This window comes from Oncorhynchus tshawytscha, linkage group LG01 (assembly GCF_018296145.1).
Source record: "Oncorhynchus tshawytscha isolate Ot180627B linkage group LG01, Otsh_v2.0, whole genome shotgun sequence".
Taxonomy (NCBI): Eukaryota; Metazoa; Chordata; class Actinopteri; order Salmoniformes; family Salmonidae; genus Oncorhynchus; species Oncorhynchus tshawytscha.
The window spans coordinates 19,118,490-19,133,170 of record NC_056429.1 but is presented as its reverse complement, the minus strand read 5'-3'; the positions used below and the strand labels follow the sequence as shown (position 1 = coordinate 19,133,170).

The following is a 14,681-nucleotide window of genomic DNA, read 5'->3' as shown; positions in this document are numbered from 1 at the left end:
GTAGTGTTCAAACACACTATACATAAACAATATCCCATAACGTAGTGTTCAAACACACTATACATAAACACTATCCCATAACGTAGTGTTCAAACACACTATACATAAACAATATCCCATAACGTAGTGTTCAAACACACTATACATAAACAATATCCCATAACGTAGTGTTCAAACACACTATACATAAACAATATCCCATAACGTAGTGCTCAAACACACTATACATAAACAATATCCCATAACGTAGTGTTCAAACACACTATACATAAACAATATCCCATAACGTAGTGTTCAAACACACTATACATAAACAATATCCCATAACGTAGTGTTCAAACACACTATACATAAACACTATCCCATAACGTAGTGTTCAAACACACTATACATAAACAATATCCCATAACGTAGTGTTCAAACACACTATACATAAACAATATCCCATAACGTAGTGTTCAAACACACTATACATAAACAATATCCCATAACGTAGTGTTCAAACACACTATACATAAACAATATCCCATAACGTAGTGCTCAAACACACTATACATAAACACTATCCCATAACGTAGTGTTCAAACACACTATACATAAACACTATCCCATAACGTAGTGTTCAAACACACTATACATAAACAATATCCCATAACGTAGTGTTCAAACACAGTATACATAAACAATATCCCATAACGTAGTGCTCAAACACACTATACATAAACAATATCCCATAACGTAGTGTTCAAACACACTATACATAAACACTATCCCATAACGTAGTGTTCAAACACACTATACATAAACACTATCCCATAACGTAGTGTTCAAACACACTATACATAAACAATATCCCATAACGTAGTGTTCAAACACACTATACATAAACAATATCCCATAACGTAGTGTTCAAACACACTATACATAAACAATATCCCATAACGTAGTGTTCAAACACACTATACATAAACAATATCCCATAACGTAGTGCTCAAACACACTATACATAAACAATATCCCATAACGTAGTGTTCAAACACACTATACATAAACAATATCCCATAACGTAGTGTTCAAACACACTATACATAAACAATATCCCATAACGTAGTGTTCAAACACACTATACATAAACAATATCCCATAACGTAGTGTTCAAACACACTATACATAAACAATATCCCATAACGTAGTGTTCAAACACACTATACATAAACAATATCCCATAACGTAGTGTTCAAACACACTATACATAAACAATATCCCATAACGTAGTGTTCAAACACACTATACATAAACAATATCCCATAACGTAGTGTTCAAACACACTATACATAAACAATATCCCATAACGTAGTGTTCAAACACACTATACATAAACAATATCCCATAACGTAGTGCTCAAACACACTATACATAAACAATATCCCATAACGTAGTGTTCAAACACACTATACATAAACAATATCCCATAACGTAGTGTTCAAACACACTATACATAAACACTATCCCATAACGTAGTGTTCAAACACACTATACATAAACAATATCCCATAACGTAGTGTTCAAACACACTATACATAAACACTATCCCATAACGTAGTGTTCAAACACACTATACATAAACAATATCCCATAACGTAGTGTTCAAACACACTATACATAAACACTATCCTATAACGTAGTGTTCAAACACACTATACATAAACACTATCCCATAACGTAGTGTTCAAACACACTATACATAAACACTATCCCATAACGTAGTGTTCAAACACACTATACATAAACAATATCCCATAACGTAGTGTTCAAACACACTATACATAAACAATATCCCATAACGTAGTGCTCAAACACACTATACATAAACAATATCCCATAACGTAGTGTTCAAACACACTATACATAAACACTATCCCATAACGTAGTGTTCAAACACACTATACATAAACAATATCCCATAACGTAGTGTTCAAACACACTATACATAAACAATATCCCATAACGTAGTGTTCAAACACACTATACATAAACAATATCCCATAACGTAGTGTTCAAACACACTATACATAAACAATATCCCATAACGTAGTGTTCAAACACACTATACATAAACAATATCCCATAACGTAGTGTTCAAACACACTATACATAAACAATATCCCATAACGTAGTGTTCAAACACACTATACATAAACAATATCCCATAACGTAGTGTTCAAACACACTATACATAAACAATATCCCATAACGTAGTGTTCAAACACACTATACATAAACAATATCCCATAACGTAGTGTTCAAACACACTATACATAAACAATATCCCATAACGTAGTGTTCAAACACACTATACATAAACAATATCCCATAACGTAGTGTTCAAACACACTATACATAAACAATATCCCATAACGTAGTGCTCAAACACACTATACATAAACAATATCCCATAACGTAGTGTTCAAACACACTATACATAAACAATATCCCATAACGTAGTGTTCAAACACACTATACATAAACAATATCCCATAACGTAGTGCTCAAACACACTATACATAAACAATATCCCATAACGTAGTGTTCAAACACACTATACATAAACAATATCCCATAACGTAGTGTTCAAACACACTATACATAAACAATATCCCATAACGTAGTGCTCAAACACACTATACATAAACAATATCCCATAACGTAGTGTTCAAACACACTATACATAAACAATATCCCATAACGTAGTGCTCAAACACACTATACATAAACAATATCCCATAACGTAGTGTTCAAACACACTATACATAAACAATATCCCATAACGTAGTGTTCAAACACACTACACATAAACAATATCCCATAACGTAGTGCTCAAACACACTATACATAAACAATATCCCATAACGTAGTGTTCAAACACACTATACATAAACAATATCCCATAACGTAGTGTTCAAACACACTATACATAAACAATATCCCATAACGTAGTGCTCAAACACACTATACATAAACAATATCCCATAACGTAGTGTTCAAACACACTATACATAAACAATATCCCATAACGTAGTGTTCAAACACACTACACATAAACAATATCCCATAACGTAGTGCTCAAACACACTATACATAAACAATATCCCATAACCCACAGGTGGAAAAAAATGCTACTTAAGTATGATCCCCAATTAGAGACAATGATAACCAGCTGCCTCTAATTGGGAATCATACAAATCACCAACATATAAAATCAAACCTAGAACCCCACAGAAAATATAAACTAGAACAAAAACTCCTAGTCACGCCCTGACCTACTCTACCATAGAAAATGCAGGTTTTCTATGGTCAGGACGTGACAGTACCCCCCCCACCCCAAAGGTGCGGACTCCGACCGCAAAACCTGAAACAAAAAGGGAGGATTAGGGGGGGTGTCTAGTGGCGGTGGTGGCTCTGGTGCGGGGCCAAGTACCCACTCATCCGCCAGCATCGGGGGCGGCTCTGGTGCGGGATGAAGTACCCGCTCATCCTGCGGCTCCAGCCATGGACCTTGAAGTTCCGGACCATTTACCGTCGCAAGAGGTTCCGGACTTCAGGTGGCACCAAACTGACAACACGTTCCTTTGGGCAAAATCCGTGCATCCTCCACCAACTCAACAATATCCCTATACATAAACAATATCCCATAACCCACAGGTGGAAAAAATTCTACTTAAGTATGATCCCCAATTAGAGACAACGATAACCAGCTACCTCTAATTGGGAATCATACAAATCACCAACATAGAAAGTCAAACCTAGAACCCCACATAGAAAATATAAACTAGAACAAAAACCCCTAGTCACGCCCTGACCTACTCTACCATAGAAAATACAGGTTTTCAATGGTCAGGACGTGACACCTTTGCTTTCTTGGGTACAGGAACAATGGTGAACATCTTTAAGCAAGTGGTGACAATAGACTGGGATATGGAGAGATTGAATATGTCCGTAAACACTTTAGCCAGCTGGTCTGCACATGCTCTGAAGACACGGCTTGGGATGCCTTCTGGGCCGGCAGCCTTACTGGATCATTGCCCTCCCCCCGCCTTTCCTTCGGCAAAACAGATCACGTCTCCATTCTGCTCCTCACCACCTATAGGCAGAAACTTAAACAGGAAGCTCCTGTGGTAAGGACTGTTTATCGTTGGTCTGACCAATTGGAATCTATGCTTCAAGATTGTTTTCATCATGCGGACTGGGAAATGTTCCAGGTCGCCTCTGAGAATAGTATCAACGGAGCATGCAACTATGGGGCAAAACAGACGCCCTTGGCTTAGATTGTTGACAACATGTAAACTACACTGAACAAAAATATAAACGCAACATGTAAAGTGTTGGTACCATATTTCATGAGCTTAAATAAAATATCACACAGGTCCAACTTATAAAATATTACACAGGTCCACCTTGTGCAGGGGACAATAAAAGGCCACTCTAAAATGTGCAGTTTTGTCACACAACACAATGCTACAGATGTCTCAAGTTTTGAGGGAGTGTGCAATTGGCATGCCGACTGCAGGAACGTCCAGAGAATCTAATGTTCATTTAATTTTCCATAAGCCACCTCCAACGTAATTTTAAAGAATTTGGCAGTACATCCTACCGGCCTCACAACCGCAGACCATGTGTAACAACGCCAGCCGAAAACCTCTACATCCGGGTTCTTCACCTGCGGGATCATCTGAGACCAGCCACCCTGACAGCTGATGAAACATTTGCACAACTGAAGAATTTCTGCACAAACTGTCAGACACTGTCTCAGGGAAGCTCATCTGCATGGTTGTCATCCTCAACAGGGTCTTGACCTGACTGCAGTTAGGCTTTGTAACTGACTTTAGTGGGCAAATGCTCACCTTCGATGGCCACTGGCACGCTGGAAAAGTGTGTTCTTCATGGATGAATCCCGGTTTCAACTGTACCAGACAGATGGCGTATGGCGTCGTGTGGGTGAGCAGTGTGCTGTTGTGAACAGAGTGCCCCATGGTGGTGGTGGGATTATGGTATGTGCAGGCATAAGCTACGGACAGTGAACACAATTGCATTTTATCTATGACAATATTAATGCACAGAGAGACCATGACAAGATCCTGAGGCCCATTGTCGTGCCATGTTTTAGCATGATAATACATGGTCCCATGTCGCAAGGATCTGTACACAATTCCTGGAAGCTGAAAATGTCCCAGTTCTTCCATGGCCTGCATACTCACCAGACATGTCACCCATTGAACATGTTTGGGATGCTCTGGATGGATGTGTATGACAGCGTGTTCCAGTTCCCGCCAGTATCCAGCAACTTCGTACAGCGATTGAAGAGGAGTGGGACAACGTAATGTAAATATAATGTTATAATATAATGTTATAATATAATATAATATAATGTTACTTCCGGCGCCGACAGAGATGGCCGCCTCGCTTCGCGTTCCTAGGAAACTATGCAGTTTTTTGTTTTTTTACGTGTTATTTCTTACACTAGTACCCCAGGTCATCTTAGGTTTCTTTACATACAGCCGAGAAGAACTACTGAATATAAGATCAGCGTCAACTCACCATCAGTACGACCAAGAATATGTTTTTCGCGATGCGGATCCTGTGTTCTGCCTTACAACCAGTGTAACCGAGTGGATCACATGCAGCGACCAAAAAAAAAAAAAAACTCAGAAAAAGAGGGAAACGAAGCGGTCTTCTGGTCAGACTCCGGAGACGGGCACATCGTGCACCACTCCCTAGCATTCTTCTTGCCAATGTCCAGTCTCTTGACAACAAGGTTGATGAAATCCGAGCAAGGGTAGCATTCCAGAGGGACATCAGAGACTGTAACGTTCTTTGCTTCACGGAAACATGGCTAACTGGAGAGACGCAATCCGAAGCGGTGCAGCCAACGGGTTTCTCCACGCATTGCGCCGACAGAAACAAACATCTTTCTGGTAAGAAGAGGGGCGGGGGCGTATGCCTTATGACTAACGTGACATGGTGTGATGAAAGAAACATACAGGAACTCAAATCCTTCTGTTCACCTGATTTAGAATTCCTCACAATCAAATGTAGACCGCATTATCTACCAAGAGAATTCTCTTCGATTATAATCACAGCCGTATATATCCCCCCAAGCAGACACATCGATGGCTCTGAACGAACTTTATTTAACTCTCTGCAAACTGGAAACGATTTATCCGGAGGCTGCATTCATTGTAGCTGGGGATTTTAACAAGGCTAATCTGAAAACAAGACTCCCTAAATTTTATCAGCATATCGATTGCGCAACCAGGGGTGGAAAGACCCTGGATCATTGTTACTCTAACTTCCGCGACGCATATAAGGCCCTGCCCCGCCCCCTTTCGGAAAAGCTGACCACGACTCCATTTTGTTGATCCCTGCCTACAGACAGAAACTAAAACAAGAAGCTCCCACGCTGAGGTCTGTCCAACGCTGGTCCGACCAAGCTGACTCCACACTCCAAGACTGCTTCCATCACGTGGACTGGGAGATGTTTCGTATTGCGTCAGACAACAACATTGACGAATACGCTGATACGGTGTGCGAGTTCATTAGAACGTGCGTTGAAGATGTCGTTCCCATAGCAACGATTAAAACATTCCCTAACCAGAAACCGTGGATTGATGGCAGCATTCGTGTGAAACTGAAGGCATGAACCACTGCTTTTAATCAGGGCAAGGTGTCTGGTAACATGACTGAATACAAACAGTGCAGCTATTCCCTCCGCAAGGCTATCAAACAAGCTAAGCGCCAGTACAGAGACAAAGTAGAATCTCAATTCAACGGCTCAGACACAAGAGGTATGTGGCAGGGTCTACAGTCAATCACGGACTACAGGAAGAAACCCAGCCCAGTCACGGACCAGGATGTCTTGCTCCCAGGCAGACTAAATAACTTTTTTGCCCGCTTTGAGGACAATACAGTGCCACTGACACGGCCTGCAACGGAAACATGCAGTCTCTCCTTCACTGCAGCCGAAGTGAGTAAGACATTTAAACGTGTTAACCCTCGCAAGGCTGCAGGCCCAGACGGCATCCCCAGCCGCGCCCTCAGAGCATGCGCAGACCAGCTGGCCGGTGTGTTTACGGACATATTCAATCAATCCCTATACCAGTCTGCTGTTCCCACATGCTTCAAGAGGGCCACCATTGTTCCTGTTCCCAAGAAAGCTAAGGTAACTGAGCTAAACGACTACCGCCCGTAGCACTCACTTCCGTCATCATGAAGTGCTTTGAGAGACTAGTCAAGGACCATATCACCTCCACCCTACCTGACACCCTTGACCCACTCCAATTTGCTTACCGCCCAAATAGGTCCACAGACGATGCAATCTCAACCACACTGCACACTGCCCTAACCCATCTGGACAAGAGGAATACCTATGTGAGAATGCTGTTCATCGACTACAGCTTGGCATTCAACACCATAGTACCCTCCAAGCTCGTCATCAAGCTCGAGACCCTGGGTCTCGACCCCGCCCTGTGCAACTGGGTACTGGACTTCCTGACGGGCCGCCCCCAGGTGGTGAGGGTAGGCAACAACATCTCCTCCCCGCTGATCCTCAACACTGGGGCCCCACAAGGGTGCGTTCTGAGCCCTCTCCTGTACTCCCTGTTCACCCACGACTGCGTGGCCATGCACGCCTCCAACTCAATCATCAAGTTTGCGGACGACACAACAGTGGTAGGCTTGATTACCAACAACGACGAGACGGCCTACAGGGAGGAGGTGAGGGCCCTCGGAGTGTGGTGTCAGGAAAATAACCTCACACTCAACGTCAACAAAACTAAGGAGATGATTGTGGACTTCAGGAAACAGCAGAGGGAACACCCCCATCCACATCGATGGAACAGTAGTGGAGAGGGTAGCAAGTTTTAAGTTCCTCGGCATACACATCACAGACAAACTGAATTGGTCCACTCACACAGACAGCATCGTGAGGAAGGCGCAGCAGCGCCTCTTCAACCTCAGGAGGCTGAAGAAATTCGGCTTGTCACCAAAAGCACTCACAAACTTCTACAGATGCACAATTGAGAGCATCCTGGCGGGCTGTATCACCGCCTGGTATGGCAACTGCACCGCCCTCAACCGTAAGGCTCTCCAGAGGGTAGTGAGGTCTGCACAACGCATCACCGGGGCAAACTACCTGCCCTCCAGGACACCTACACCACCCGATGCTACAGGAAGGCCATAAAGATCATCAAGGACATCAACCACCCGAGCCACTGCCTGTTCACCCCGCTGCCATCCAGAAGGCGAGGTCAGTACAGGTGCATCAAAGCTGGGACAGAGAGACTGAAAAACAGCTTCTATCTCAAGGCCATCAGACTGTTAAACAGCCACCACTAACATTGAGTGGCTACTGCCAACACACTGTCAATGACACTGACTCTACTCCAGCCACTTTAATCATGGGAATTGATGGGAAATGATGTAAATATATCACTAGCCACTTTAAACAATGCTACCTTATATAATGTTACTTACCCTACATTGTTCATCTCATATGCATACGTTGATACTGTACTCTATATCATCGACTGCATCCTTATGTAATACATGTATCACTAGCCACTTTAACTATGCCACTTGGTTTACATACTTATCTCATATGTATATACTGTACTCGATATCATCTACTGTATCTTGCCTATGCTGCTCTGTACCATCACTCATTCATATATCCTTATGTACATATTCTTTATCCCCTTACACTGTGTATGACAGTAGTTTTTTTTTGGAATTGTTAGTTAGATTACTTGCTCGTTATTACTGCATTGTCGGAACTAGAAGCACAAGCATTTCGCTACACTCGCATTAACATCTGCTAACCATGTGTATGTGACAAATAAAATTTGATTTGATTTGATTTGATTATAATAACTACAACCTAAAACTTCTTACCTGGGAATATTGAAGACTCATGTTAAAAGGAACCACCAGCTTTCATATGTTCTCATGTTCTGAGCAAGGAACTTAAACGTTAGCTTTCTTACATGGCACATATTGCACTTTTACTTTCTTCTCCAACACTTTGTTTTTGCATTATTTAACCCAAATTTAACATGTTACATTATTTATTTGAGGCTAAATTGATTTTATTGATGTATTATATTAAGTTAAAATAAGTGTTCATTCAGTATTGTTGTAATTGTCATTATTACAAATAAATGTTTAAAAATCGGCCGATTAATCGGTATCGACTTTTTTTGGTCCTCCAATTATCGGTATCTGCATTGAAAAATCATAATCGGTCGACCTCTAATCTCTACACTGACTCGGTAATTGGGTTTATCTGGAATTCCATAGAGGATGTTGTTCCCACTCTGCCGATTAGAATTTATCAAAACCAAAAAACGTGGATAGATGGCAGAATTCGCACAAAACTGAAAGTATGAATCACCGCATTCAAGGTGACTGGGAACATGGAAGTGCAGCTACGACCTCTGTAAGGCAATCAAAGAGGCAAAACGGCAGTACAAGAACAAAGTGGGGTCACCATTCAACGGCTCAGACACGAGAAGTATGTGGCAGGGACTCCAGACAATCACGGATTATAAAGGGAAGGCCAGACACCGACACTTCGCTCCTGGACCAGCTAAACGCCTGCTTCGTCCGTTTAGAAGAAAACAACATCAAGCCGCCGATGCATACATCGATCCCCTTGCAGTCCTTCTGCTGAGAGCGCCAAGCGCTGATGCTGCCTGTGTCTTGTTGGGAAAGGTTCAGTAGAGGGTAACCAAAATCCGATTTTAATGAGTTCTCCAGGGTAAGCCAAAAACACTGTCCCCATAATGAAAGGCACAATAATGCCTCTGCCGAGAGAGTGTGTGTGTGTTTGTGTGTGTGTGTGTGTGTGTGTGTGTGTACACAGGGATTAAGTCTGTCTTCACACAAGTGATGCATATTCGCTCACATACTGTAGGACACTGTTTTTAAGGCATCTTTTCAGACACTTTCTCCAGTCAAGTGGCCTTTTCACTCCCCTCAGAGAGGGTAAATGGTGGTGCTCTTGAGCAGCCAACCGACAGACTCCGCAATGGGCAACAAGGGTGTCCTTTAATGAAGTAAGAGAGAAAGAAATGCTGATTTAAAACTCCACTGGTGTGCCAAAGAACAATCAATACAATCTGCTCATTAGAATCTACACCTGAACTGCCATTATAAGGTGTGAATAGATTATTACAGTTTTGTACCGTTTGGAAGTTCATCTGTCTTCATTTTACAGATGGCTGAGGTATACAGAGCCTGGCTTGCAACAGAACACATTATGTGAAAATACAATGTTCTCCTATAATGAGCAAGTCCCCTTTTTGTTTGAGTTAATTTGGCAGTATTCTCTATACCTAAGTCTACAGGTATGTCTATTTCTCTCTGTTGTTTAGCTGTTCATTGAGTATTCTTAGTCCAGGCTTAACCTCACTGTGTTAAACAGATCATTTTCTGTCTCTTTCTCAGTGAAATTATTGCATGTAATTACTAGTTCCTGAATTGACTTTGTTTGTTGTTCCTCCCAGAGCCAGCCGGAGATCGAGTACACCCTGCCGGAGCTGCAGGCCCCCCGTTCCAATGTGGCAGACAAGCCCTGGCCACAGATTCACTCCCACACACAGAGACCCCATGGTGAGACCCCATGGTGGCATGCAGCTCTGTCACACACTGACACCCATAATGTAGAAAACATCATAAGACCTGTAGGACAGGGTTCCCCAACTTGTGGCCTGTGAGCTGAATTTGGCCCGGGGGTGAATTTATTTGTTTAATTTGCAAAAACAAAACAAAACTCGTTTGTCATTGTTGGACATAAAAGACTGTCAAAACACCAGGAAATCAGCTCCAAGTTATTTTAACTTTGGAAATCTGTTCTCAAGTATTTCCACTCAGAAATAGAGACGTGATCGTATCCCAATGTAAACAACGTTTGAAAGTATAATGTTTTTGTCAAATACTATATCCGTTTGTGCTTCTTGCGGTCAATTTGCAGTGTACAAATGATTTGAAAATTATGTTCCGGCCCCCGGATTATCTGCTGAAGAAAAATGGGCCCGCAGCTGAATGTAGTTGGGGACCCCTGCTGTAGAATATATAGTATACAATGCATTAAAGGAGGATTACATTGAATTGATTATGCTTTATTGATCTCCAGAGGGGTGAAATTAGGTTACATTTGTTACACTTCCTCATAAAGTCTGTTGCTCATTAGTATTCACCTCTGTGCAGGTGTGAAAGGACATGGGGAGAAGGTAGCAGCCAAGGTGGGAGGCAAGGGCAAGCACCCAGCAGTCCAGCAACATACGGAAGACCTAACCGCTGAACATGACTTCCTGGGATGCATGTCAAGGTGAAGAGATATTGAACAAGAATAGTCATCAGCCCATATCAACCCATTTGGGCCCTCTGATTTAGAGGTCCTCTGAGTTGTATTGCCTGTATCATTACCTAATCCTCCCCTTTCTCTCAGGCGCTCTGGGCTGCCTCGTTGGATCTTGGCTGCCTGTCTCTTCCTGTCCATCATGGTGATGTTGTGGCTGAGCTGTGCCAGCCTTGTCACTGCACCTGAACAGCACATCAAAACACAGGTAAACACATTGGTCACACAATTTTATCTGATTTTCATCTAAGTCACAACAATAGACAAACACAGTCTGCTTAAACTAATAACACACAAACAATTATATGTTTTCGTCTCTTTATTGAACACACCGTGGAAACATTCATAGTGCAGGGTGGGAAAAGTATGTGAACCCTTGGATTTAGTAACTCACAGTTGACCCTCCATTAAATAACCTCAACCAAACGTTTTCTGTAGTTGCGGATCAGACCTACACAATGGTCATGAAGAATTTTTGACCATTCCTCTTTACAAAACTGTTTCAGTTCAACAATGTTCTTGGGATGCCTGGTGTGAACCGCTCTCTTGAGGTCATGCCACAGCATCTCAAACAGGTTGAGGTCAGGACTCTGACTGCGCCACTCCAGTAGGTGTATTTTCTTCTGTTGTTGATTTCATTCTGTGTTTTGGGTCGTTGTCCTGTTGCATCACCCAACTTCTGTTGAACTTCAAATGACTGATAGATAGCCTTACATTATCCTGCAAAATGTCTGGCTAAACTTGGAAATTCATTTTTCCATAGATGATCGCAAGCTGTCCAGGCCCAGAGGCCGCAAAGCAGCTCCAAACCATGATGCTTCCTCCACCATACTTTACAGTTGGGATGAGGTTTTGATGTTGGTGTGCTGTGTCATTTTTTCCCCACACATAGTGTGGTGTGTTCCTTCCAAAAAACTCAATTCTAATTTAATCTGTCCATAGAATATTTTGCCAGTAACACTGTGGAACATCCAGATGCTCTTTTGCGAACTTCAGACATGCAGCAATATTTTTTTTGGACAGCAGTGGCTTCTTCCGTGGTGTCCTCCCACGAACACCATTCTTCATGAGTGTTTTACGTATCGTAGACTCGTCAACAGAGATGTTAAGTCTTTAGCTGACACTCTAAGATTCTTCTTAATGTCATTGAACATTCTGCACTGTGCTCTTGTAGTCATCTTTGCAGGACGGCCACTCCTAGGGAGAGTAGCAACAGTGCTGAACTTTCTCCATTTATAGACAATTTGTCTTACCGTGGACTGATGAACATCAAGGCTTTTAGAGAGACTTTTGTAATCCTTTTCAGCTTTATGCAAGTCAACAATTCTTAATATTAGGTCTTCTGAGATCTCTTTTGTTCAAGGCATGGTTCACATCAGGCAATGCTTCTTCTAGCAAACTCAAATTTGGTGAGTGTTTTTTCTAGGGCAAGGCAGCTCTAACCAACTCCAATCTCGTCTCATTGATTGGACTCCAGGTTAGCTGACTTCTGACTCCAAATAGCCTCTTTTGGAGAGGTCATTAGCCTAGGGGTTCACATACTTTTTCCAACCTACGTACACTGTGAATGTTTAAATTATGTATTCAATATAGACAAGAAAAATCCAATAATTTGTGTGTTATTAGTTTAAGCAGACTGTGTTTGTCTGTTGTTGCGACTTAGATGAAGATCAGATGAAATTTTATGACCAATTTATGCAGAAATCCAGATAATTCTAATGGGTTCACTTACTTTTTCTTGCCACTGTATGTTGTCTCACAAAAAAACAAAAAACATTTTATGATATGTTAGTGCTTAAGATCCCGGACTGCATCTTTAATTGTTAACTCACTCAAGTGTTATCTTAATTGACATGTGTTTACCTGTGCGGGAATTACTCCTAGAGACAATGGGAACATTTCTATCGATTTGAATTAATAACTGATTCCTTTTTCCAGCTGAGCATTAACGGAGACAAGGAGTTTCTTGATGACGTCCAGAAGGTCAACCCCTACCATCTGACCCCTGTGATTGCTGTAGCTATCGACCAACCAGAGGAGAGCGAGGAGGCAGGACCACTTCCAGTCAAGGTTGACATCAACAAGACATCTCTCTAGGGGACCAATGGGATAGGATCAGTGCTTTCTGGGGTAACGTTTTCGTAAAACCTCCCTCAGTAAAAGATGGAGAACAGAAACACACCAACACTCACACCAGATTTTCTATACATGCATGGCACCATCCCTTCACTACAGGTTTGTCTCGTCTTTCTCTAGCGAGTCTGCCCATCAGATGTTAGCCTGTTGTGCTTGTCTCTGTGTAGAATACTGATTTTGTAGATTCATGCTGTCCATTGTTAAACCTCACTAAGAGCTTCGAAATCAAATTGTCACCACCTTCTGGTACCTATCATTTTATACTTGACACTGCAATTGCTTAAGGCTTATTTAATAGACAGTTTAACTATTAAATGTAACTACTTAGATCTGCCTGTGAGAGAGTTAAGGAGAACAGGTGAATGAGCGCTGAAAGCTTTCCAAGCGTTTGACGTACAAGGGGATAGAGAAAGAACACAGGGATTCAAATTGAAGGTGAATAACTGTTTTCCTCATGCTCTTACATACTTTTGGAATTAATTGGTGACTTGCAGAGAAATAAAAGCAATTGAGATGTTCAAAATGCTTTGAAAGGTATCTTGTGAACGCTGCAGGAGACAATAGCTACCAGTGTTTCACCTTTGATGCTGTGTTTGATGCGTTTGAGTTTGACTGACGTCAACTGTGAGAAGCAAATATACATAATACATCTTATTTTCCTCACACTGAATGAAAGAGAATTCTCATATCAGATTAAAACCTCTTATGAATTGGCCACTTTTTTTCAATTTTTGCCTACAATGACATGCCAAAATCTAACTGCCTGTAGCTCAGGCCCTGAAGCAAGCATGTGCATATTCTTGGTACCATTTGAAAGGAAACACACAAAAGGAAGTTTGTGGAAATGTTAAAGGAATGTAGGAGAATATAACATTAGATCTGGTAAAAGACAATACAAAGAAAGAAAAAAACAGTTTTTTTGTACCATCATCTTTGAAATGCAAGAAAGACCATAATGTATTATTCCAGCCCAGGTGCAATTTAGATTCTGGCCACTAAATGGGAGCAGTGTGTGCGCAAAGTATTATACTGATCCAAGGAACCATTGCATTTCTGTTCATTTGGCAGACAAAGGAATTGTGCTCAAATTATGTTGGCTGGGTCACCTACAGCTAAGTGTGTGTGTGTGTGT

General features: G+C 41.6%; 1 protein-coding gene across 1 annotated transcript in view; it reads left to right on the top strand.

The window, feature by feature from the left end:
* Positions 1-14,364, top strand: part of tmem59l (transmembrane protein 59) — a 29,317-nt gene extending 14,953 nt beyond the window's left edge. The window contains exons 5-8 of the mRNA XM_024402941.2: positions 10,560-10,665; positions 11,263-11,383; positions 11,504-11,621; positions 13,352-14,364. Coding sequence (XP_024258709.1) covers positions 10,560-10,665; positions 11,263-11,383; positions 11,504-11,621; positions 13,352-13,510 — 504 coding nt within the window. The 3' untranslated portion in view covers positions 13,511-14,364. The remainder of the gene's footprint in view (positions 1-10,559; positions 10,666-11,262; positions 11,384-11,503; positions 11,622-13,351) is intronic.
* Positions 14,365-14,681: the final 317 nt, after the last annotated feature.